General features: G+C 32.1%; 1 protein-coding gene across 1 annotated transcript in view; it reads right to left on the minus strand.

Annotated features, from left to right (window-relative positions):
• LOC145333375 (uncharacterized) overlaps positions 1 to 23,706 on the minus strand; it is an 83,320-nt gene that overhangs the window by 30,509 nt on the left and 29,105 nt on the right. Inside the window, exons 3-8 of the mRNA XM_080178493.1 lie at positions 22,611 to 22,681; positions 20,232 to 20,327; positions 18,669 to 18,746; positions 18,296 to 18,415; positions 8,967 to 9,038; positions 8,413 to 8,535 (exon numbers count right to left, since the gene is read on the minus strand). Of these exons, the coding sequence (XP_080034619.1) occupies positions 8,413 to 8,535; positions 8,967 to 9,038; positions 18,296 to 18,415; positions 18,669 to 18,746; positions 20,232 to 20,327; positions 22,611 to 22,681 (560 nt within the window). The remainder of the gene's footprint in view (positions 1 to 8,412; positions 8,536 to 8,966; positions 9,039 to 18,295; positions 18,416 to 18,668; positions 18,747 to 20,231; positions 20,328 to 22,610; positions 22,682 to 23,706) is intronic.

Below are 23,706 nucleotides of genomic sequence, written 5' to 3' on the forward strand. Positions count from 1 at the left end.
AATACAGTTAGGATTTTAAGGCAAGGGTTGTCCGTTGGGTGTTACTCTACATAATATCTCTGATGCTTAGACAGAAAAACAGATCTAGTATATATGTAAATACAGACAACTACCTCCCTTTCTTTTTCAAAGACCTCTTTTGTCTACTTCTAAATTATTTTCTGCTACTTGGCTGTGTTAATAAAGCGACACCATTGGTTGATTTTCAATGACCCAATAGAAAGGTTGCACAAGGTGGTTGCGATGGGGAGATACAGTTATTTAACCCTTTCTTCCTCTATTGTACTTTACTATAATGACAGGAAAAAAGGACTTTTTAATCCGCCGAGGCATTCAGACATTCTAGATTTGTTGCATCCCCCACCCCCCCTGGTGCACGCCCCTGACCAAAATAAAACTACATAGAGAAAATGCATTAAATTAATTGAAAATCTCATTTTTTAAAATTTAATTTGCATATTTTTAGGATTTTATACTACATAGCATTTAGGGTAGGGGATGTTTATTCGTTTAAACAAATGTAAAACAGAATAGACAAAGATTTAAATACACATCCTATTATATAAAGTATTTTTTCTGTCCCGAAGGATCTCGCTAACCGATAAACCGATATTGTTCTCCTTTACAGTGAAGCTTCTTATATGTCCTGGGAAGGTTTTAAACTATTTTTGGGGAAGGTGTCTTCACCCCCCTCCCCCTAAAAAATACTTTTAAAAATCTTTTAAAACTCAAATTAAAAATGGGATGAGGTCGACTTTTCTCTTCCTACCTTAAGTGCCACTAGAGGCTTCTAGGGGCGTAGCCGCTAGTCTACTAAAATGTAACGATCCTTATACTAAAGTAACAGGATGTCTGTTTGTCTGTCTGTTTGTGTGTTTGTACCGAAGGATTTCGCTAACCGATAAACAGATCGGGTTCTCCTTAACAGGGTAGCTTCTCATAGGTTCCGGTAAGGTTTATAACTATTTTGGGGGAGGATACCACCAACCTCCCAAGAAAAATAGCCCCTAGAAAAAAATATCCCCCTCTAAAATTTTCTTTTTACCTTTTCTTTTTAAATCTGAAATAATAAACTGGGTTATAAAATTCGACGTTCCCCTCCTCAAGTGCCCCTAGAGGCCTCTAGGGAGCGTAGCCGCTAGTTATTAAAAAACTATAAAACAAATCAGATAGAAAAGTAATATAGCATTAGGATAAAGTAAATTTAAAGGAACTATCTGACAATCTTCTTTTTAAAAGAGTTATGAAACATTGGGCTTTTATTTATACTTGTACTCAAAGATTTATTAACATAATCTCTTATTTGTTGGCTTAATAATTTTGTTTACTTGATTTGGTTGTGATATTCTTAGTGTCCAAATTATTCCACCAATAACTTACAGAAGGAATTTATTGTAATTTGAGTATTTAAAGAAATTTAAACTGAAATCCTTGATAATTTTATCATATTGTTTGTTCCTCCCCATGCAAGCATCGCAATTCTTGTCCGGTTGCAACCAGAAATGTTAGGATAAATAGTGCAGCAATTACTAATTTGCCAACGGGTTAATTTTTACATTTTAGGGAAGGTTCTCATAGGTTTTAGGCTAATTTATCAAGCCAGCCTCTAGTGTTCTATAAATACGGTATGAATCACTTACAAATACACATGTATAAAACCTACATTCTAAATCACTATTGTCATTGTTTTGAGTATTTGACAACATAAAAATTACCTTAATAACAAATAATGCCTGATAGTTACATAGACACATTGTGCATTTTTTATAATATCTTCTATTTTCAAGCAACTGACATAGCAGCAGTAGAGTTAGAGAATAGAGGTAGCAAGGGTTAAATAACTGTAAGAAGTTGAACTATCACAATGACCTTATAACAAAGACACACCTTATGAGCTTTATAGCAGCTAAAGAAACACAACCGTCTGCAAACTTTTAGGTCATTGAAAATGGAGGGCAGATTGTATATACATCTATTGTTTATTTGAAAACTTTTCCTTTAATAATTCCTCTATTCCTGACTGCAGTTTAAAATTTAATTGCTTGTCAAATAATAAAATATAGCAAGAACAATAAAGAACACAAGTTTCGCAGCTAAAATTAAATCAATTGGTAAAATAAAAAAAAATTAGAAATAAGGGATATAAATAGCACAGCTTAAGATTTAATAATAGTTATTTATCGCAACGTATTATAGACAGCTTCCCGTAGGTATTAAAATGAAAAATTATGAGGGGCCGAATACAAGGGCTATCAAAACTGTTATTAATTATGACTTTTATTTTAATATTCGTGGAAAATTGTTCTAATCTAACCGATATTAATGTATTTTGAAGACAAACTGTAAGAAATATACTTTATAACAAGATCAACTAGGGATTCAAGTAGACAAGAAAAGGTATAGCCAACAAGCGAAAAAAATCTAAAATAATATTTGGGGGGCAAATGGAGAGGTCGTCAATTTTACGATGTGTTGCCCCCCAACGACAGCTGAAAAACACGTATAGGTTTCGTGATTTTTTTTCTGAAACAATTTGTTAGTAAAAGCTGACAAGTAGCGAAGTTCAAATTCTATTTTTTCGTAAATAATAAATATATAGCACTTTTTAAAGATAATACCTGCCAAAAGTATTATTTACAAAAAAGCAAAAAATTATAAAACCTATGATTAGTATTTGATACTTAAATGCTTAAAATTTTTTTTTCAAAAACGTCCATAGCATCTAGGGGTATCTGTATTGGAAGGGATAGTAAAATAGCCTAAAACAATCTAAGGACTCTATGAATTTAGTAGTTTTAAAGCTAGATTATGCTATCTACAAAAACAACCTTACTGTTTTACATTATATGATAGTATATTATTTGTAGAAAATAAGAGAAAATGTTTTTTGACCTTAAATTTTTCGCATTCCTTGCAAAAAATAATCAAGAAGCGTAGCTTATCTATAATTCATAATCCGTCATTTATAAATTGAAAAAGACGTACAGAAAGTAGTTAAAAGGTATAAAAGTAGGTTTATAAAAAGAGATGAAAAAAACAGTTTACTTTTTAAAAACTAGCTGAGTTATTAAATTTTCTTGGTAATTAAACATAGCAACTATATCCACAATATAAAGTATAGTTTTTTTTAAAGGTTTGGTTATTTCAATGTGGGGTAAAATTAATGCAAATCCGCCCTTAAAAATATATATTATCCATTCTCCCTATTAATATTAATTCACTTGTTTTCATCTAAATTAGAAAGCTAAGCTAGCTCATTCTTTATCAGGAAAAGGGAGAGATTATCACAAAATTAAAATCAAGAAAATGGTCACATGAAAAAAAAATCTGGTGGCGAAGATGATTAAAGTCCCTCCACAGATTGTGACGTCATAGGATAGATTAACCAATGAGAGGCCAGATAAATTTTACTATTGGTCAATTACAGTGTATACTGGCTCTCATTGGCTATTCTATCATATGATGTCTTAATCTGTGGAGGGACTTTAATCATCTTCTATCGAAGACGAAGAAAGTCCCTCAATGATGTCATAAAAATGGGGGATGAGGAGAGGAGGAGTGGCAAAGAAAACCCATAAAAAAGAGATGGATAATCCTACGTTTTTATGACGTAACATGCAGATTTTTTAAGTCATCGCCATATCTTTAGTTCTGAGTTTACATAGCGCAAATATATAATTGTAACTCGGATTAATAATTATTTTCATAGCAGTGCAGCTAGTTTGGCAGTTTTACTATTTATCTTATTCGATTGTTAGTAGTTTTTCACTGTTGACTTTTTATTAAATAGATTTGGGACTAAGGGGTTAGAACTACAGCCATTTTATTTAGATTTTAAATGGCTTTTAGTTTCTTATTTTGAAGGTAGCATAAATTTTTTTTCTTCAGAAAATGTATATTTTTTTTGAAAATTTTATATTAGAAATCCCAGTACATGATTTTTTGGCGGCGGCAGCTGTACTTGGCAACTGCCAGCCGCCACAGCTAGCAGTCGGCAGCTAAACAGCAGCCGATTTTTATAAGGAAATTTCTTTTTGTCAATATCCGGTTATCCGGCCCAGCCCTAGTTAGAACATGGGACAATAAATTATTTTATTAATAAATCTATGAATTTCTTGTTAAATAATTCTCCTACCTAATCATTTTATTTTATGAAACATGAAGTGAAATAGACCTTGATTTATTTTGTATACAAGTTCAAATACTTTAGGAAAATTAGAAATACAGGGTGAGCATGAAATGAAGATGTCATCTTAATCTCAATAATTTTTAAGTATTTATTCTAATTTTAAATGATTTTCTCGTATTCATTCGAATCCGGTGGATAGGAACCGGTTCTCATCCATACGAGAAAACTATGTCTAGCATCGTATTATAACCAGCTTTCTACGAATATAAAAATGTACAATCATAAGATTAAAACCATTTTTTTAGCCGGTGCCTTCGGCACCTCTGGGCTAAAAAAAAACTAGTTTTAATCTCATAATTGTAAATTTTATATCCGCGGAAAGCCGTTTATAATACGATGCGAGAAATAACTATTAAAATGAAAAAATCTAAAACAGTAAAAATAACTTAAATAGAAGTTAAAGTTTATAACATTTAATTGTAGCAATGACTATGGTCGGGTTAAAAATATTTTTATTTTATAGAAAAATAAAAGTTAGGTTTGGATTTCTATATTTCTTAATTCTTAAAATGACGCATGACACCTTGGAGACTGTACTGTATATGTTAAAAGTAAAGCATTGTATTGCAATAGTTTTATATACCCATGTATTGCACTACAAATATGTAACACAAATAGAGAGAAAAATCATTTTATATTTCAGATTCAATGTAGGTAGATTCATAATATGCGTATAAGTATATAAGTAGGTATGTAGATAGATAAATATGATAATAAATTTTAGATTGAAAGAGAGGTGGAAAGGATCGATTAATGCATAATAAGATGGCTGGATAGCCATATATATGGCTAGAAATATTGAAGGAGAGATATATAGGAATGTGGATTCTTAAATAGAGAAAACTGTAGTAGATAGATAGAAAGAAAGATAGATAGATAATTAGGACATATTATATTATGTGTAGATATATGTATTTATAATGCAAAGTAGAAAAATATCTATCTGTCTATCTGTCTGTTTAACCGATCGGATTCTACTCTTCAGGGAATGTACCTACTGGTCCTGTGGTGGTTTTAGGCTATTTTCTTGGGGCGTGGGACACCCCCAACCACCCCAAAAATAAAAGGTAGGTACCTTTTTTTTCCATTACCTCATGGGGCAGGGCCCCTTGAGGCTAGGGGCGAAGCCGCTAGTAGTTAGATAAAGTATAGATAGAAAGAAGAAACTTGTGTAATAAATACTAAACATGAAAGGGGGGTAGATATGATTCTTAAACATGAAACTTAACCATAACAAATCTCATTACCTTCATAATAGTAGGGTTGGGCCGGATACTTTTATGGCCGGATACCGGATACCGGATATCTGGCTGATTTCAAACGCCGGATATCCGGTAACAGGCCGGATATCCGGCTAACGCCAGATATCCGGTAAATATCCGGTTATCCGGCCAAATTACCGGATATCCGGCCGGATAACCGCCCAAATTACCAGATACTAAAGTAGCAAAAAAAAATTTCTTCAGAAATCTTATATAAATTTACATAAAGTTAAACTTGTTCAGAAAAAATGTTCTTCTAGCTTTAATAATAAGGAAATTTTAGCCATTTAAAATTTTAAAAAGCAGAGATTTTTGGTGTAAAGTATAAAAAATTATAGAGCCGGATATCCGGCCCAACCCTACATAATAGGGTATTTAAAAATAAAAAGTAACAGGGACGACAACATCCATAAAAGAGAAGCACTGAAACGGTAGGACATTAACACTTGTTAGTGTCAGAACTGAATAATCAGAATAAAAAATAGTCCAAGCAAAATTTGTTAAAAAACTTATTAAATACAAAATACTGTTTAAGGACATACTGAAGTTTTTAGGACTTGATTATAGAGATGCTTCGCTTATAACATTATACCTTGTTGTCCCAGGAATCAATATACCAAAAATCAGATCAATCGGATAATTAGATCACACAAAAATTTGTTGTTAAAAAAGTAGAAAAATCAACATGTTTAAAATGGACGTACGGACATTCTGGTAATGATTATAGAGTTGCTACGCTTTCTAAATCGTACTCAACTACTACAGGAATCCCCATGCAAAGTTTGAAATCGACAGAACAATTCTAACATGCCTAAATTAACGAAAAAAGCGTACGTCACGGACGAACGGACAGACCTTAATTATAGAAAAGCTTCGCTTTTAAAAATAAAACTCCCTTCCAAAGGAAAAATAATTTTCAAGCTAATTTCGTGTTGGAAGTCTGAAAATTTAAAAATAAAACTTTGCAATTATAGATAAGGAATTTAAGAGATACTTCAATAAAAAAAAAAATTGGAAACCAACTCTATTTCAAACTGTGTATAATAGTGATATATTGAACAATAAGGTAAAGAAGGTGTCCTAACTTTTGTGATTAAAAAAAATAGCTAGTCGGTGTTTTTAGTATGTACTAGATGTAAAATGATCCATAGAATTTAGATATGCAATCGTTTTTTTTTTTGTAGAACTCTTAAATTTGAAGTATTTCAAGTTTTATTTAAAAAAAAGTTGGTTTTTGAAGGTACTTCAACGCAACAAAAAAAAGAAAATTGCCATTATGAACAAAGATAGTAAGATCTTTAATTTGACACCTTACTTTTTTAATTCTGTTGAGTAATTATTGAAAAAATCTATTTTGTTGAACCCCGCTTAATTAAAACTTTGAACTTTGGGAGCTCGTAACGAAAAAGTTAGGACACGTTCTTTAGAAAAGTAGCAATCCCTTATCTAATATCTTATATTTCTTTGGCGATTCTTAAGATGATAATATAATATAACAAGTGAATCTCTAAAGTTCTACATAAAATAAAAATCATGAAATTCTGTATTCCATAAGATGTCATTTCCATAATATTATTAAAATAAGCGAAGCATCTCTATAGTTCTAAAATAAAAGTCATGAAATTCTTTTTTCCTTCAGATGCCATTTCCCTTATATCATTGAGTAAGGAATTGCTTGAATGTTTTTATCAAACTATTTTATTTTCCCCCTCCAAATTAATTGACCTTATTTCTGCTGCAAGCATGTTATATAAAGCTTTGCCTACATCACTCGTAAGGGCGGGATTCTCTTTCGATTTAAGTGATCATCTAGAGAATCCAGAGCATCATCCGCGTGTAATGGGATGCGATACTCTAACACCCAAGAATATTAGGATAAGTAACATCCATCAGGCAACCAACCCTTTGTCTGAGAAGTCCTAACTGTGCATGGTAGTGAGTTGAGCCTGTTTATGGGCCCACGCATTTCCCCTACTCTTACTATTTATGTCGCGCACTAGACATAGCAGCAGAGGGAACCATTTTTAACGTCTTTAGTTATGACGCGGTGTCGGCCCGAGATTTGAACCTACCACCTCCCTGGCGACGAGCGGATGCGTTACGTGGTGAGCCACGATCGCGGGTTGTTTTCTGTATGTGTGTCTGTATTGGTGTCTATAGCGATGTGAAGTTACATAAAATTTTGATTATCCTATTGTATAAAATAATAAGGTTTTTTTTTGTCTATAGCTTAGGATTTTGATAACTGTTATTGATAACCGATAAAGTTTTTTATTTAAGGGAAGCTTCAAATAGGTCTCTGGATAGTTTTATGCTATTCTATTTTAAGATTGAAGTCTTATGGGAGTGGGGACAAAACCGCGACAAACAAAACCGCGACAGGGACAAAACCGCGACAGGGACAAAACCGCGACAGTGACAAAACCGCGACAGTTAAAAAATAACAGAAATATAACTATGTAGGATTTTTTTGTAGAAATACATGGCCGCAGCGCTCGGCCCCCTGGCCTGCCTAGCCGCGGGCGCTCGGCCCCCTTGCCCATAACCTAACCTCACTATTGTAAAAAAAATATTAAAAATTTGAAAAATATCTACCAACCCCTTTTTGTAAAATCCACGAAATTCTAAACTATAAATAAGTTAATGTACATTAAACATTCAAACATATAGGTTAGGTTAGGTTAGTTTATAGGCAAGGGGGCCGAGCGCCCGCGGCTAGGCAGGCCGGCCAGGGGGCCGAGCTCTGCGGCCATGACCTTCTAGCATTAAGATTTTTTTATTATAGATTTTTTGCAATGTCGCGGTTTTGTCACTGTCGCGGTTTTGTCCCTGTCGCGGTTTTGTTATGTCGCGGTTTTGTCCCTGTCGCGGTTTTGTTTGTCGCGGTTTTGTCCCCACTCCGTCTTATGATGGTAAATGATGACATGTAAAGCATCTTGGCTATTAAAATAAAATCCTTACCTTTCGCCTCTTGGTATTGATTGTAATGATGACACAAACACAGATGAATATGCACAGAAACAGAAGAATTATCGCGATTATAACTATCAGAACAAAGTTATCACTTAAGGAACTCGGAAACACCTAAAACATAAAAATTAATCAATATTAGTTGAAAAAAATAAAATAAAATAAAATACTGTAATATTTTCGAAAACTTTTAAAACATCCTAATTTATTAAGTTGTAAACTTTTTTTGTCTGTAGCAAAGGATCTTGCTAACCGCTGAATCGATATGGTTCTCCTTTACAGTGAAGCTTCAAATAGGTCCAGGGAAGGTTTGGAACTATTTTTGTGGAGGGTATCTCCATCCTCCCAAGATAAATCGTCACTAAACAAAATAACAAACAAAAACATTCTTTTTTGCCTGTACCTTTAAAAACTTAAATAAAAAATTGGAGGTCGACTCCCCCCACCCCACCCGAATTTAGTTTACCTAGAGGCTTCAAGGGGCGAATTAAAATTAATCGATAACTAGTCATAAACAGCGACGAGTACGTTTTGAAAGAACGTACTTGAAATTTCTTCGGGTGAAGTAGTTCGTCATGACCCGTGACTGATATCAACTGAAATTGTTCGCCAGAAAACTGAAGCCAAAAAAACACATTAATTATAAAAAAAACTCGCACACTGACGTATATGGCTATGGCTATTGAATGGATGCACAAAATTTAATGACATTCTATAGACTTTAATGAGCCGAAAAATGTCTTTAGCATAATTGTCAAAACTTATTTTTTGTAATTCATGTCACTTTGATTTAAACAAAACCTTTGATATTAAGATTTAAAAAAAAGTTTGCCTCTTAAATTATAGAAGGAAAGAACGATTAAGGACAAAGACCAAATTGTGTCAAAAATGATCCATGTGACGTCATAAAAATGAGGGAGGTGAGAGGAAAAGTGGGGAAAGGAAACATCATTTTTGACACAATTTGGTCTTTGTCAAATTTTAGTTTTAATTTCCCTACACTTTTTACGTAATGAAAGCCAATAAAGAGAAGATTAATTTATTATTGAATGTTCTAAAAAATTATAATCCAGTTTCCTGTTTGACAACAACACTATACAGACTTTTATGACTCGTAGAAAAGATTATTTGGGGTACAGTCATTTTCGTGGCAACGCCCTTAAGGGGCGATTCTTCGTATTTTCAAAAGGGCTTTTGATTATTAGGTTATTTTAGGTTACGTAAGGTTATACTGGGTTAGGTGATTGCCTCGCAATTGGCCTCGCAGGGTTAGAGCCCACTGCAGGGGCTAGAAATAGGAGAAAAGCTACTGTGAAAATACGAAATGCGCTCCTTAAGGGGCATTGCCCGATTTTTTTTCAAAGCATTGCGACTTTGTTGGAATAAAAATGTGACACATTTGAAACTGCCAAAAAACGTGTAAAATTTACATTATATATATGATTTGTGCTTTTTCTATGCAAATAAATAATGCAATTTGCAAAAATTTGGTGTTTTCTCAATGTCAGTAAAAATATTCATTTTTTTGTCATAACTTTATTTGGTAAAATAATTCCTAAAGAAAGCGTCCTAATTTTTGTGATTTAAAAAAAAATAGCTAGTCGGTGCTTTTAGTAAGTGATCCATAGAATTTAGATATGAAATCGGTCTTTTGTAGACCTCTCATTTTTTAATTTGAATTAATGCAAGTTCAAAACATAAATTAAGTTGGTTTTAAGGTACTAAAACGCAACAAAAAAAGAAGAAAATTGCCATTTTGAACAAAAATAGTAAGATCTTTAATTTGACAAATTACTTTTTGAATTCTGTTGAGTAATTATTAAAAAAAATCTATTTTGTTAAAGGTCGGTGAATCAAAACTTTGTACTTTTGGAGCAATTCATAATTTATATTGCAATTCATGAGCTAGGGATTATCCATCTCTTTTTTAGGAGTTTTTTTCCCCACCTCTCCTGTCATCAGTCATTTTTATGACGTCAAAAGGCTGATATTTTAAGACACTTTGTAAAGCTTCGTTTAAATAAGAAAGTTATTATAGGTGAAATAAAATGTTCTGTAAATATAAGTCAGAATTGTCATTGTAATAAAATGTGTCTGCGTGTGTGTGTGTGTGCGTATGTACTAGTCTGAAAGTGCGGAACTGAATGTGTAAAATGTATAAAAGAAAGTATAGTCAATTAATTTATAACTGATAAAAGATATTTGGACATACCCCAATTATAGATTTATAGTATAGATGTATATACAGACTACATCTACCTCCCTCCATTTTTCAAATACCTCTTTCGTCTGCTTCTAAACTATTTTCTGCTACTTGGGTGTGTTAATATAAGCGACACCATTGGTTGATTTTCAATGACCAAATAGAAAGGTTGCACAAGACGGTTGCGATGGGGAGATACAGTTATTTAATCTTTTCTCCCTCTAGTGTTTTACTATAATACCCCAATTATAGAGTAGCTGCAACACTATAAAGCTTCGTTTATATATAATGCAATTATTCTTGTTAAATTACAATGTTTCATCGTTTTTTATGCATAGAAACAAATGAATGATTCCTAAAAAGTGGGGAGGGGGAGGGGGGGCGGTATAATGACATAAGTACTTTACATGTATACAGAAACAAGGTTGACAATATCCATAAGAGAGAAGCTCTGAAATCAAAATTAAAAAGCAGAATATTAATTTAAAGAAATGAACAAAATAAAGAGGAATTTTAAGGAAATCTCTAATATGAAAAATATGTAACAGTTTATTTTTATCTAAAAAAAATTCTATAAAAAAATCTTTTTCAAAGGATTCATTCAGCTCTCTTGCCGTAGCTCCTCTATAAATTACTTTAATTTTTGCATGTTTATAAGTGATTAATGGTATACGCTTGAATTTAGAGTGATTAATCTAGTATACAACTCACTTAGTTCATCAGTTTGTCAGTCATGCTCTTAACAATACGGCTTAATTTCTTTTGCAATAATTTCAAATTAGAGTAAAACACTAGAGGGAGAAAGGGTTAAATAACTGTATCTCCCCACTACAACCACCTTGTGCAACCTTTCTATTGGGTCATTGAAAATTAACCAATAGTGTCGCTTATATTAACACAGCCAAGTAGTAGAAAATAATTTAGAAGCAGACGAAAGAGGTCTTTGAAAAATGAAGGGAGGTAGTTGTCTGTATAGACATCTATACTATAAATCTGTTGATTTCACTGAACAAAGATGAACATATAACTATGTAACTTTCTTGGTACGTCGGTCTATCTGAAAATAAATGTATTTTTTCGGCTGTTATTTAAAATGAATAGCTGAATTTAACGGGCCACCTGCTATAGAACCTACTGTGCATGTTGATAATAATAGAGTATTTGTAATTAAGAATAATATTTTTAAAGTTAATGAAGGGTTAAAAAATATCTTTTTTCAAAAAGTTTCCTAGCTGCGCTGCTTAATGACAAAACTGTTCTTTCCTCCTGTCTTTTTTATTACTATAATTAAGAAAGTGCATTGAAAGTAATTTTATTTTACTTACGAATAGAGAATTAAATTCTCAATAAAATAATATTTTTAAAAATCTGCCTAAATTTAATGAGGTTCTGCTAAGGGATCTAATGGTATAAGGCAATTTCCGATAAATTGATGTTCTTCACTTATGTTAATACACAAATTTACCACTTCTGTAGATTACAATTAGTAACGTGGAAACGTTTTGACACACAACTTAATAAAGCAACCAATCAAAGTCTGTTCAAAGTCTCTAAAGTTGTTGCCAACTAATAAGAAAACGTTATTATAAAACTTTGGGGACTTTAATTTTCTGAATATATGTTCCTGTTTATAATCGCTGGTAATTCTTTTTTTTACAAGCTCAGCTGTAAAGCACAAAAAATAGATAAAAATATCGAAAAAGGGATAATTCTTTTTTACAATTTCTTTCTATTGGAATATTTTCCACTTAATTTTAAATATTAAAGTAAAACAAAAAAGGGGGAGGGGGTTAAATAACTGTACTTAGGACCCTGTACCGACTTTAAATTGGGTCTTCGAAAATCAACCAATAGCGTTGAGAATATTAACACAGCCAAGTCGCGACAAAAGTGCAGAAAACAATTTACTAGCAGACGATAAAGGTCCTTAACAAGGGGATCCAATTCAGGTAGTTGTCTGGTTATACATCTATACTATAGATCTATTTTTCAAACATTTTCTTCGCCCAAAATTTGATCTGTGACAAACCTTAAAATCTCCTCCACCCCAAAATCAACAAACCTCACCACCCACCAAAATAACATGAAATATATTTTTGGTACAAAATTTTAGTAAAACGCTGATTCGAAAATTACACAGACATACATATAACACTTAAAAACACACATACACACGCGGTAATATATACATAAAAACTCTTTTCCTCAGCCAATCATCTATTAAATAGTCACAGTAAATAAAATGACCATCTAAAAGAGAAAACAAGTTGTGATTATGGCTAAAAATATTAATGAAACCAGCCCCAAAAGCTATATGTCAAGTGTAGGATAAATCCCGACTGTAAAATCCTTTTTATTACCCTTTCACAATTTCAGCTTTCTTACCCAGATATATTAGGGCCGTTCAAAACAGCTGATTTACAGAAAAGCAAATGTTCACACACGCTTTTAAGAAACAATCTAATTTACTCTATTGATCCCTTAACTAGAGTTTCCAATTGTTTCCATTTCTAAATTATCAAATTGTATGTGTAGAACTCAAAACAAGCATTTTTTAAAAGTCTTTCACGAAGCAGCTTAAAAAAAATGATGTCATACAATACAAATAACGAATGATAGGTCAATATACATTTACAAATGGTCAATTACAATGTACACTGGCCTATCATTGGTCATTTGTATTTTATTTTTTTAGGCACAATAAGGTATTATCATATATTCTAATTTCAGTTATGACAATCATGAATGTTTGTTATACTGTTTGAGCTTTTTAAGGATGTTGTCATCCTAGTTTTATTTAAAATTCCCATTAAAAGTTACATTTTTAACTATTTAGAAAACTATATATGTCACACTAAAAGTCAAAATGAGAAATATATAAATTGTGTTACCTACTTTTTCTTGGTATTAAACTTGGTTCTTATTGTATACTACATTTTTTGTTAGTTTGACAAAATACATTTACACTTTGTATGAAATGCCTTATTGCTTAAATATTTTTCTCAAATTTAAAAAAAGGACATTATTTCAATACCAAGAAACAATCTAATTATATAGAAATTGAAATTTATTGAGAAATGCATGTGTTTTTAAATCTTAACTTTTTTCATATTCTTTCATTAAAGCCTAGGATTTTTATGGATTGAAATATTGATTAACTATACTAATCCCTAAACTGATCAATTTTCATTTCCTTAGCAAATATATCCCAGTACTAATGGAAAATAATGTTCTTGTTATCTAATTGCATTGCATTGTAGGAGTAAGGTTGTGCAATTTCAAGCAAATTTAGCTTATTCTACACTATACATATAGTAGCATGTTTCTGATTTAAAAAGTTTTTGTTCACAAAAATATTAATAGGTATCTAGTCATTTTTGTATATCCAAAAACAATTCCTGCATTTTCACTTAGGTTAGTTGGTAGGTGCTATATTTATGCTAATACTTAAGATATGAGGTGTGCAAAACCTTAACAAATTAGACAGAATAAAATTTTGAATAGCTGCAGAAGTAAAAACTATATGCTGTTTACAAAATAATGCATAAAAAACCTGTAAAATATAAATACTTGAAATGTTTGCCAAGCCCAACTCAACTAAACAGTTTTGAGCCAGTCTAATGTACAGAGACTAGGTGGGCAAGATGAAAAGAAGAGTTGTAATTCAAGGTCAATTGACCTTCATCCGCCCTTCATGCTAATTTTGTATTCATATAAACAGGGTGTATATTTAATTTAAATGAAAAGATTAAAATGAGTTTTAAAAGATTTCTTTAATCAGTGTCTTTTTTTTACATACTAACATTTAAGTTACATTATTAAAAAAAGTAGTATAATAGGTATAAATAATATTCACTTCTATTGGAAATGATTGTCTATCTCTTATTTAAAAAATAGAAATCATTTTTAAAAGTTCTATTGTGAAAAGAAAATTATTTTGCATTTCTTGCATTGATTTAGATTTAGTATAGATTTATTATACTCTAATTCAAATTTTAAATGTAATGTTAATATATTACCTATGTATAGGATTTATCTTTAGTTTTTGCATTTTATGTTCCAATCAACTTTAACAAGAACACCCTGTGTATAATTTGCAGTTTAGATTGCATATTGCATAACCTTTCATCCATCCTGTTCTGTTCCACCTTATCTAATCTTTGTTCATAATAGATTTACCCCAGATTGATCACATTCATAGTTTTCTATCAATTTATAAGGTTTGGCATCTACATCTATGCTACAAAGTTTTCATTGGAGAAAAGTTACAGAGATAGTCATCAAGTAGCAATGCAAAAACACACACATATCTTTTTCTCTAACACCAGAGGGGAACATATAACTGATTTTGTTCTATAAGGTATATTTTGTAAAAATCAGGGTTTAGAAATTGCATCCATTTCTTTTTATCAAGATACCCAACAAACAATCATCAGTTTGTAGCTTCCAGTGAGGTTTCTATATAAATTACTTAAGAAAAGGTAGCTGTTAAACATTAAAAAAATGTAATGCTTTTATAATTATTTTTTCCTTTTTTTCTGAGAAATCTAATACAAAGTCTATAATCTTTTCTATATCTCTGTTCTGGTATAAATAAATAATGCAGGAGAACACTCCGGCATGGAACAGTGGTTTGAAAAGCCACAAATTTGGAAATTTGGGCCAACCACACATAGCACACAACATTGTTTCAGATCAGTTCTTCCAAGGTTGAATATTTGTAATTTGTATTTAGGCCAATGCTTTTAATTTATTCTTTCATTTCAAAAGTGTTTTCATTCAACCAAATTTCACTTTTCAATAAATGAAAGTTTAGATACCATATGGAAATTTTGAATAAACAATTGATTTGTTTGAAATTCTTCTTTTTAAAGATAAATATGTAGTTTGAAAAATGAATTTTTTAAAATTTAGTAATCTTTACCTTTTGTTCTCCAATAGGTATGAGTGCTTAATATATATCTGAATACCTGTCTGAATAACTATTTAGTAGGGTAATAAATATTTCTAAGCTTGCATTCAAAATATACTTCTTGAAATAATTGTAATATATTCATAAATTGACCTATCAATGATAAACCTGGAAAGATAGCAGGCCTGTAGGACTAGGTTAATCCTATCCTGTTTGCATCTTATTACTTAATATCGCCTATATTCTTTGCATCATCCTGCAACTTAGATCCAATACTATTATACACTTTGAAGGGTATACATAAAAATGTACCATTTGTATTAAATAGGTTTAAAAATAAAATAAATGATTTTAAAACAATCGCTATCTTAGACTTGCATCTATGCATTATAAATCATAGGCATTTAAGTTATCTTTTAAAAAAAAATTGGTTAAATATAACACACAGTTTTAAAATATACATTTGTCAATTTTGTTAAGCATTATTCAAAAATTATTGCTATTATTTCGAAACATTTTAAAATTTAGTATATCTTATCAATACTGCAAATATCAAATAAAACTTATTTTAAACAAAACTTCTAAATTACATTTTTATTTAACTTTAAACATTTTCTGGACATCCTGTTAGGAACCATATTCAGGCTTTAAACAGTATAATCAATTTTCATCCCATAGTTTACAAGCTTAACTATCTGTATAGTTGCAAGCATTATGTAAACATGAGTTTGTGTGTTTTAGGTTGTATCAAGTTATAACTTTCATTAAAGAAAATTATAATACATGAAAAATAACCAATAAGAATTAGAAAGCCTATGAACCAATTGAAAGTATAAAGGATTCCTTATTCTAATTTTCTTTAGAATTATGACATAATCTTAGACAAATAAACCTAACAAATGAAGATTATCAAACCTGTGCTGTCAAAAACTATTGAATAAATGAATGTAATTGCAACTTGTTTTTATCATTTTTTGCACAAATTAATTTCAAATGAGACACTCTGATAATAGTATGTGTTTGTTTTGAATGTACTTATTTATTTTGTTAAAATAAGACACTCTAAACTCTGTATATATTACTATGTGTGTGTGTTTTGCATGTATCTATTTTCCATGCAGATTAAGGTGATATCCAAACTTGCACTAAATAATGGGAAAACTAAAAAGCATGTATGTTGCATAATATATGGGCCTGATATAAGTGTAATGGGAAGAGAAGTTTCAAGATTATATATTTAGTAATATACAGTTCTTACAAAATTGTGCATTATCGCTATTTCATATTTTGACAATCATCTGTAAGAAGACAAATTAAGCAACAAAAAAAAAAAAAAAAAATTCTTCTCAAAATTTAGATAAACTTTTATTCTGCCCTAAGTTTTAAGAATATTGGTCTTTTCCCACAGATCTAAATATCTAAACTAACTTGTATCTATGTCTATCTAACTAAAGAAAAACAATATGAAGCGGTGTGTATTAGGGTATATGTAAGTATTGGTTTTTCAAAATTTAAATTATCTTAATTTTTTTTACTTGTGCTATATATCACAAATAGGATTTAATTTGTGTACCCTAGGCAAAGAGCAACCCATAAAGTAAAATAGATAAATGTAATAATAATTATTTCTAGCAATCTATAATACAAAGTAGCTTGATGTCTTTCCGTCTGACCGTCTGTCCGTCTGACCGTCTGTCCGTCTGTCTGTCCGTCTGAAGCTTAAGATCTCAGTAACCGCTGAACCGATTGGGCTCTACTCTTCAGGGATTATACCTACTGGTCCTGTGATGGTTTTAAGCTATTTTCCTGGGGGGTGGGACACCCTCAACCCCCCCAAAAACTGAAAAACCACCCCCCCCAAAAAATTTTTTTTTTTCATTTTTTGTAAAATCTCAGTAACTGCTGAACAAATTGGGCTCTACTCTTCTGGGAATTTACCTACTGGTCCTCTGGTGGTTTTAGGCTATTTTCTAGGAGGGTGGGACACCCCAACCCCCCTAAAAATTAAAAAATCCCTATTTCCAAATTTTTTATTTTTGTAAACAAAAACCAGTAATTGGGTTGGGGGAACCCCACTGCACCATGGGGCGAAGCCCCCATGAACCCCCCCCCCCAAAAAAAAAAAAAATTTCACCAAAAATTTTTTTTGGGCTTTTTGTAACTTTTAAAAATTTACATCTTTAAAAAGTTGTAGCAATTATAGGTATTAAATAAAATTTACAGAGGAGAGTTTTCAATTTTTTGTGTATATGTGGTCCAATCAGTGGGACTATCAGAGCTTGCGCCGCATACAGAATACTCGCTTATGCTCACCCTGTACGAGATATGCGGTGAACAACCTGGGTTTAATTTTTACGAATTGAAATTTTTGTGCATACGGCGCACAACCTGGGTCTAATTTTACCAAAGAGTAATTTGGCAAAGAATAACTTTTTTGAAAATATAACTATAAAATTATTCTGGAGGGTTGACTTTCCATTACCTCATGGGGCGAAGCCCCTAGAGGCTAGGGGCGAAGCCACTAGTGGATATAAAATGTACAATTATAAGATTAAAACCAGATTTTTAGCCACGAGATGCCAAAAACACGAGCTAATAAAAACTGGTTTTAATCTTATGATTGTTCATTTTTATATTTGTAGAAAACTGGTTATAATACGATGCTAGACATAGTTTTTTTGTATGGATAAGAACCGGTTCTAATCTACCGGATATTAATCGGTTCAAATGAAAACGAGAAAATAATTTAATGTGTTTTCCTGAAGTAAAGCCTCATGTTCAGCAGCTATAGCTCTTAGAACTGTAACATTAGCATTTGGATCCAATAATGTCACATTAACCAATAAAGATGGACTAAAGCTCAATCTGTTAAGTTTCACCTAAATCAAAAAATCCATTAGGTTTTTTCCAGTTGGTATAGTGTCCTACATTAATTAACGCATAGATAAATATATAGATAGATATAGCGATAGATAGATTGACATGAATATACATAGACATACAAGTAGATAGATAGACAATTAGGTAGACAGATTAATTATCAAACTTTTACTCAAATAAGAGTAGTATATGGACAGACAGATAAACATATAACATTACTAGCATCTAACATAAATAGATAAATAAACGAACCTTATCAAATTCTGTACTTGTTTGGCTGGCTATGTTAAGTCGCAGGTACACTAGGAAATCTGAATACCTATTAAACACCTAAAAATAAAAAAATTGAAAAAAAGACCAATCCTATCATATAAAGTAGTAAGATTTTTTTGTCTGTAGCAAAAGATCTCACAAACCACTGAGCCTATATAAGCTTCTTTTATAGTGAAGCTTCATATTGGTAAGGGAAGGTTTATAACTATTTTGGGGAAGGGTACCTCCACCCTCCCAAGAGATATCAAACTTGGAAAACAAAATCTTTTTTTACGTTTTCTTTTTAAAACTTAGTTTAAAAATTGGGAGTTACCCCCCCCCCCCCCCCCCCCACTAACCTTAATTGCCCCTGAAGGCTTCTAGTACAAAATATAGGTAAAAGAAAATGTTTATATTCATATTAGATGAAAAGAAGTCACATTACCTCAAGAAGTACCACCTATTTTCTAATTACAAATATTTATAATCAAAATGGAAAAATCCTACTTGTGACACATTTCCCCTGACCTACAGTTAGTTACCACTTATTACTACAGAATTATTTACATAGACAAAAATTGCAAGTGGACAAATCCTACCTGTGACACATTTCCCCTGAACTCCAGAATGTACAAATTATTTCTCAATACAAATATTCCTAATCACAGTGGTCATATTCTGCTTGTAAACATTTCCCCTGAGCTACAGTAGTTACAACTTATTACGGGAGAATTATTTACATAGGGTGCATTATTTGCCAAATGTACCACTTTTCTGCACTACCTCTCCGATTTTGTTAATACTCTATATTTTGGTCCGTTGGGTCATTCAAGGATGCTGGATGGCCAAAAAAAAGTTTCAGAGTAAAATTTTTTTAAAAAACAAAAAAATTTTTCCTCTTTTTTTGAAAATACAGGGTGTCCAAAAAATATGAAATTATTGATCTGGTCAGAAAACACTATGGCCAAACATACTAAGACACATATTAGAGTAATTTGAAAAAAATAGCCAATTTGGACCAAGTTTTAGCTCTACAGACGCAAAAATCACATATACAGGGTGTCCCAAAGTGAAATTTGACAACCTTATAGTCCCGGGTGGTCCAAACCGTTATATACCACATATGCACACAGATAAAACACAGGATTTAAGACAGGTATTTTGGGTATTACGCTAGATATCCAAAATACACTTTTTGTTGGACCCCCTGTAAAATTAGAGTTTTGGCCAAAATAGCATTATGTGCGCTTTTTACATGAATAATTGATCATTTTGGTGTATAAAATGTATAGATTGGATGTAAGATGGATGAAAAAATTAATTTTTAAAATTGTGAAAAAATGGGTGTTTTTTACATTTTTGTTACCTACCTTCATAGATAGCTAGATATCTAGACATCCAGGGACTCTGAAACTTTTTTTTGGCCATCCAGCATCCTTGAATGACCCAAAGGACCAAAATATAGAGTATTAACAAAATCGGAGAGGTAGTGCAGAAAAGTGGTACATTTGGAAAATAATGCACCATAGGCAAAAATTCTTAATCCAAGTGGACAAATCCTACCTGTGACACATTCCCCCTTAGCTCCAGAAGGTACCAGTTGTTACTGTATAGCTCTGTTGACATGTCACCTGGAGGCTGCAGGATTTCCTTTGTGTTCTAAACAAAATAACTTATACAATTTTTATATAACTTGGGTGTCTGTCATTCTTTTCATTGACTTTTTAAAAGGGGGTGAGTTTCAATAAAAAGAATGCCGCGTTAATGCAGAGAAGAAAAAGGGAGGTGGGAGCAAGGGGAATGAATGGGTGTGCTCAAAAACCCGTCTCTGATTATTTTTGGTTTCTTATTTAGCTTATTAAGTTATTGTACATACAAAATTTAAAATCAGTTAAATAGGTAAAAATCGGCGAAATTAGATTCTTATACATCCGAATCTGCCAATTTTGATACCAAATCCATTTCAGAATTTGTGAAAAATTCCATCCTAGCAAAAAAAGGGTTAAAAATTGTGTCAAGGCCTTTTCGAAATGTTTAACCCTGCAGGGCATTCCTAATTATTTATCCTTACTAGCAAGAAGATAATTTCTCCTATAAACTATAAAACATGGAAGGTGAGGGTTGTATGTCAGTGTTCTAATTGAAATTAATGGGATTTAGACTAAAACTGTTGCAATATTTATATAACAAAATCCAGGGGCTGCTATTCATCCAATTTATTCCATTTGAAATTGCCGAAAATTAAATATTTGGATCTTCTGCAGTTCACGGTAAAATATTGCTGGTAACGAATATTGCCAACAATCTATAAATTTTAAAGGCTGCTAGCTGCCAAATGGCTGAACGTACAGATCATACCCTCACACCATTTTAAGCGGTATAAGAAGGCCTACAAATAATCTGGAATATCCAAGATCCAATGATGCACAGGGAAGTCTTCACTGAAGAAAAAACGCGTAAAATAGGCCTTTTTCGCGCATTTCTCTGCACTGCGAGATAATTATGCATTATTAATTTATGGCTATTCCAGATTATTTGTAGGCCTTCTTATGCCGCTTAAAACAGTGTGCGGGCATGATCTGTAAGTTCAGCCGTTTGGCAGCTAGAAGCCTTTAAAATTCATGGATTTTTAGCAATATTCGTTACCAGCAATATTTTACCGTGAACTGCAGTAGATCCAAATATTTTGTTGGAGTAAAACTTGTTTTTTTGGTGTAACTAAAAGGGAAGTTGGTAAGAAGGGGAGAAAAAAGGGAAGTTGGTAAGAAGAGGAGAAAAAAGGGAAGGGGTCTGAGGGAAAATTTTCACTTAGAATTGTTTTTCGGAATCACTTTCCCTTTTTCCTGACAAAATCTAGTCAGAAATACGCAGAAATAATGACATGGCCCTGATAGTACTAGATTACGGGGACATAAAGGTAAGAAAGTTAGTTCAAAAGCAGGAAACCAAGTTGTTCCTATTATTAGAGTAAAACTTTAGAGGGAGAAAGGGTTAAATAACTGTATCTCCCTATCGCAACCGCTTTTTGCAACCTTTCTATTGGGTCATTGAAAATCAACCAATGGTATATTAACACAGCCAAGAAGCAGAAAATAATTTAAAAGCAGACGAAAGAGGTCTCTGATAAAAGGGAGGGAGGTAGTTGTCTGTATAGACATCTATACTATAGATCTGTTGTCCTTATTATATTATTATTGGTGTGTTGGGGGGGGGGGGGGAAAGGGATGTAGATTTATAGTTATTGTTAACTTTAATTGTCCCTAATTTCCCTGGTAATACCTTATACTATTTGTGTAATGCAACACTTTAGGGATTTGGGGATAAGTTGATTAATTTTAGTTGTTAATTTTTTCAGCACCAAATTCAAGAACGTTCATGGGGTTTGGGGGGGGGGGGAGGAGGGGTGTTGTGACCCGTGGGTAATACACATATTAGGTTAATTGGACAAAATTATTCAATAAAAATCATAAATGCATTACTGACTATCAAACCAACAAATAAGACTTGTAAATAAGTAGCGCTACAAGAAAAGAATTTTTAACGAATTTATTTAACTCATCGTATTATAGACAGCTTTCCGCGGATAGAGAAGGGAGAAATTATAGGATTAATTTAATTTTATAATCCGTGGCAAATTGTTCAAAATGTGAAAATATAAATGATGCTCAGAACCGGTTTGTATCCAGCGGATATAAATTGGTTTGGAGGGTTCCAGGACAAACGCAGGAGTGTTAAAATATTGATTTGATTAAGTATTTCATTACAGGTTAGGTTAGGTTAAGATATGAATGTACAAATAAGAACCCCACAAGGGTTAGGTATTTAAAAACTATAAGATGGTCTGAAATAGGTTAGGTAAGGTTAAGTCTCCACTCCGACATTTGGGACTCCTGTGTTTGTCCTAGGACTGGTTTGGAAGGCATATTGAGAAATGAAACTAACCGGATAAATATCCTTTGTATTTGGAGGATCCAGTTTTATATGATTCTGTGAGAACTCGTTCACGTCTCCATCTGAAACAAAAAATATAAATCATAATTAGAGCAGATACTTATCATTTGTATAAATGGCTACGCCCCTAGAGACTCTATGAGCGCTTGAGGATAGGGAGGAAGGAGGTCAACCCTCAAATTTACATGTCAGTGTTAAAAGAAAGAAAAAATTAAAAAATTAGTTGGAGGGTATGGGGGGGGGGTGTTATAACTTTTTCCATGAACTATATTAGCTTCACTATTAAGGAGAAGCGCGGTTAGCGAGATCCTTAGGTACAAACATAGAGGTAGACATACAAACAACCTGTAAGAAAATTATATATGATTGGAACCATAGAAACAATTCTCGTAATTAATATCAAATCGTACATTCAGCTATTTTGACAAAAAAAATTTGATATAATAGATATATAGATAGTTTATAGTTTGTGAGAAGATATTTGTTAACAAGGATGACAACATCCATAAAAGCGAAGCACTGAAATGGTGGGACAAACAGACATTAACACATGTATAGTGTCAGAACTGAATAATCGGAATATAAATGTATAAGATTCGAAGCAAAATTGTAAGTAAATATGTTGAAAAACTGCTTGATACAGGATAATGTTTATGGACATACTTACATTTTTAGGACTTAATTATAGAGTTACTTCGCTTAAAATATTGTACTTTGTTGTCCCAGGAATCAGTATACCAAAAATCATATCAAACGGATGATTAGATCACATAAAGATTTGTTGTTAAAAAAGTAAAAAAATCAATATATTTAAAATGGACGTACGGACATTCTGGTAATGATTATAGAGTTGCTACGATTTCTAAATAGTACCCAACTACTACAGAAATCATCATGAAAAGTTTGAAATCGATAGGACAATTCTAACATGCCTAAATTAACGAATAAAAGCTATCTATCTCGGACGGACGGACGTACGGACCGACCCTAATTATAGAAAAGCTTCGCTTTTAAAAATAAGTTTGTAACATCAGAAGTTTAACTTGGATTGGTCCAAGTTTATACAGGAAGTAAGGGAGTGGACAAT

Source organism: Acartia tonsa, chromosome 12, assembly GCF_053477335.1.
Source record: "Acartia tonsa isolate MP-2025a chromosome 12, ASM5347733v1, whole genome shotgun sequence".
Classification (NCBI taxonomy): Eukaryota; Metazoa; Arthropoda; class Copepoda; order Calanoida; family Acartiidae; genus Acartia; species Acartia tonsa.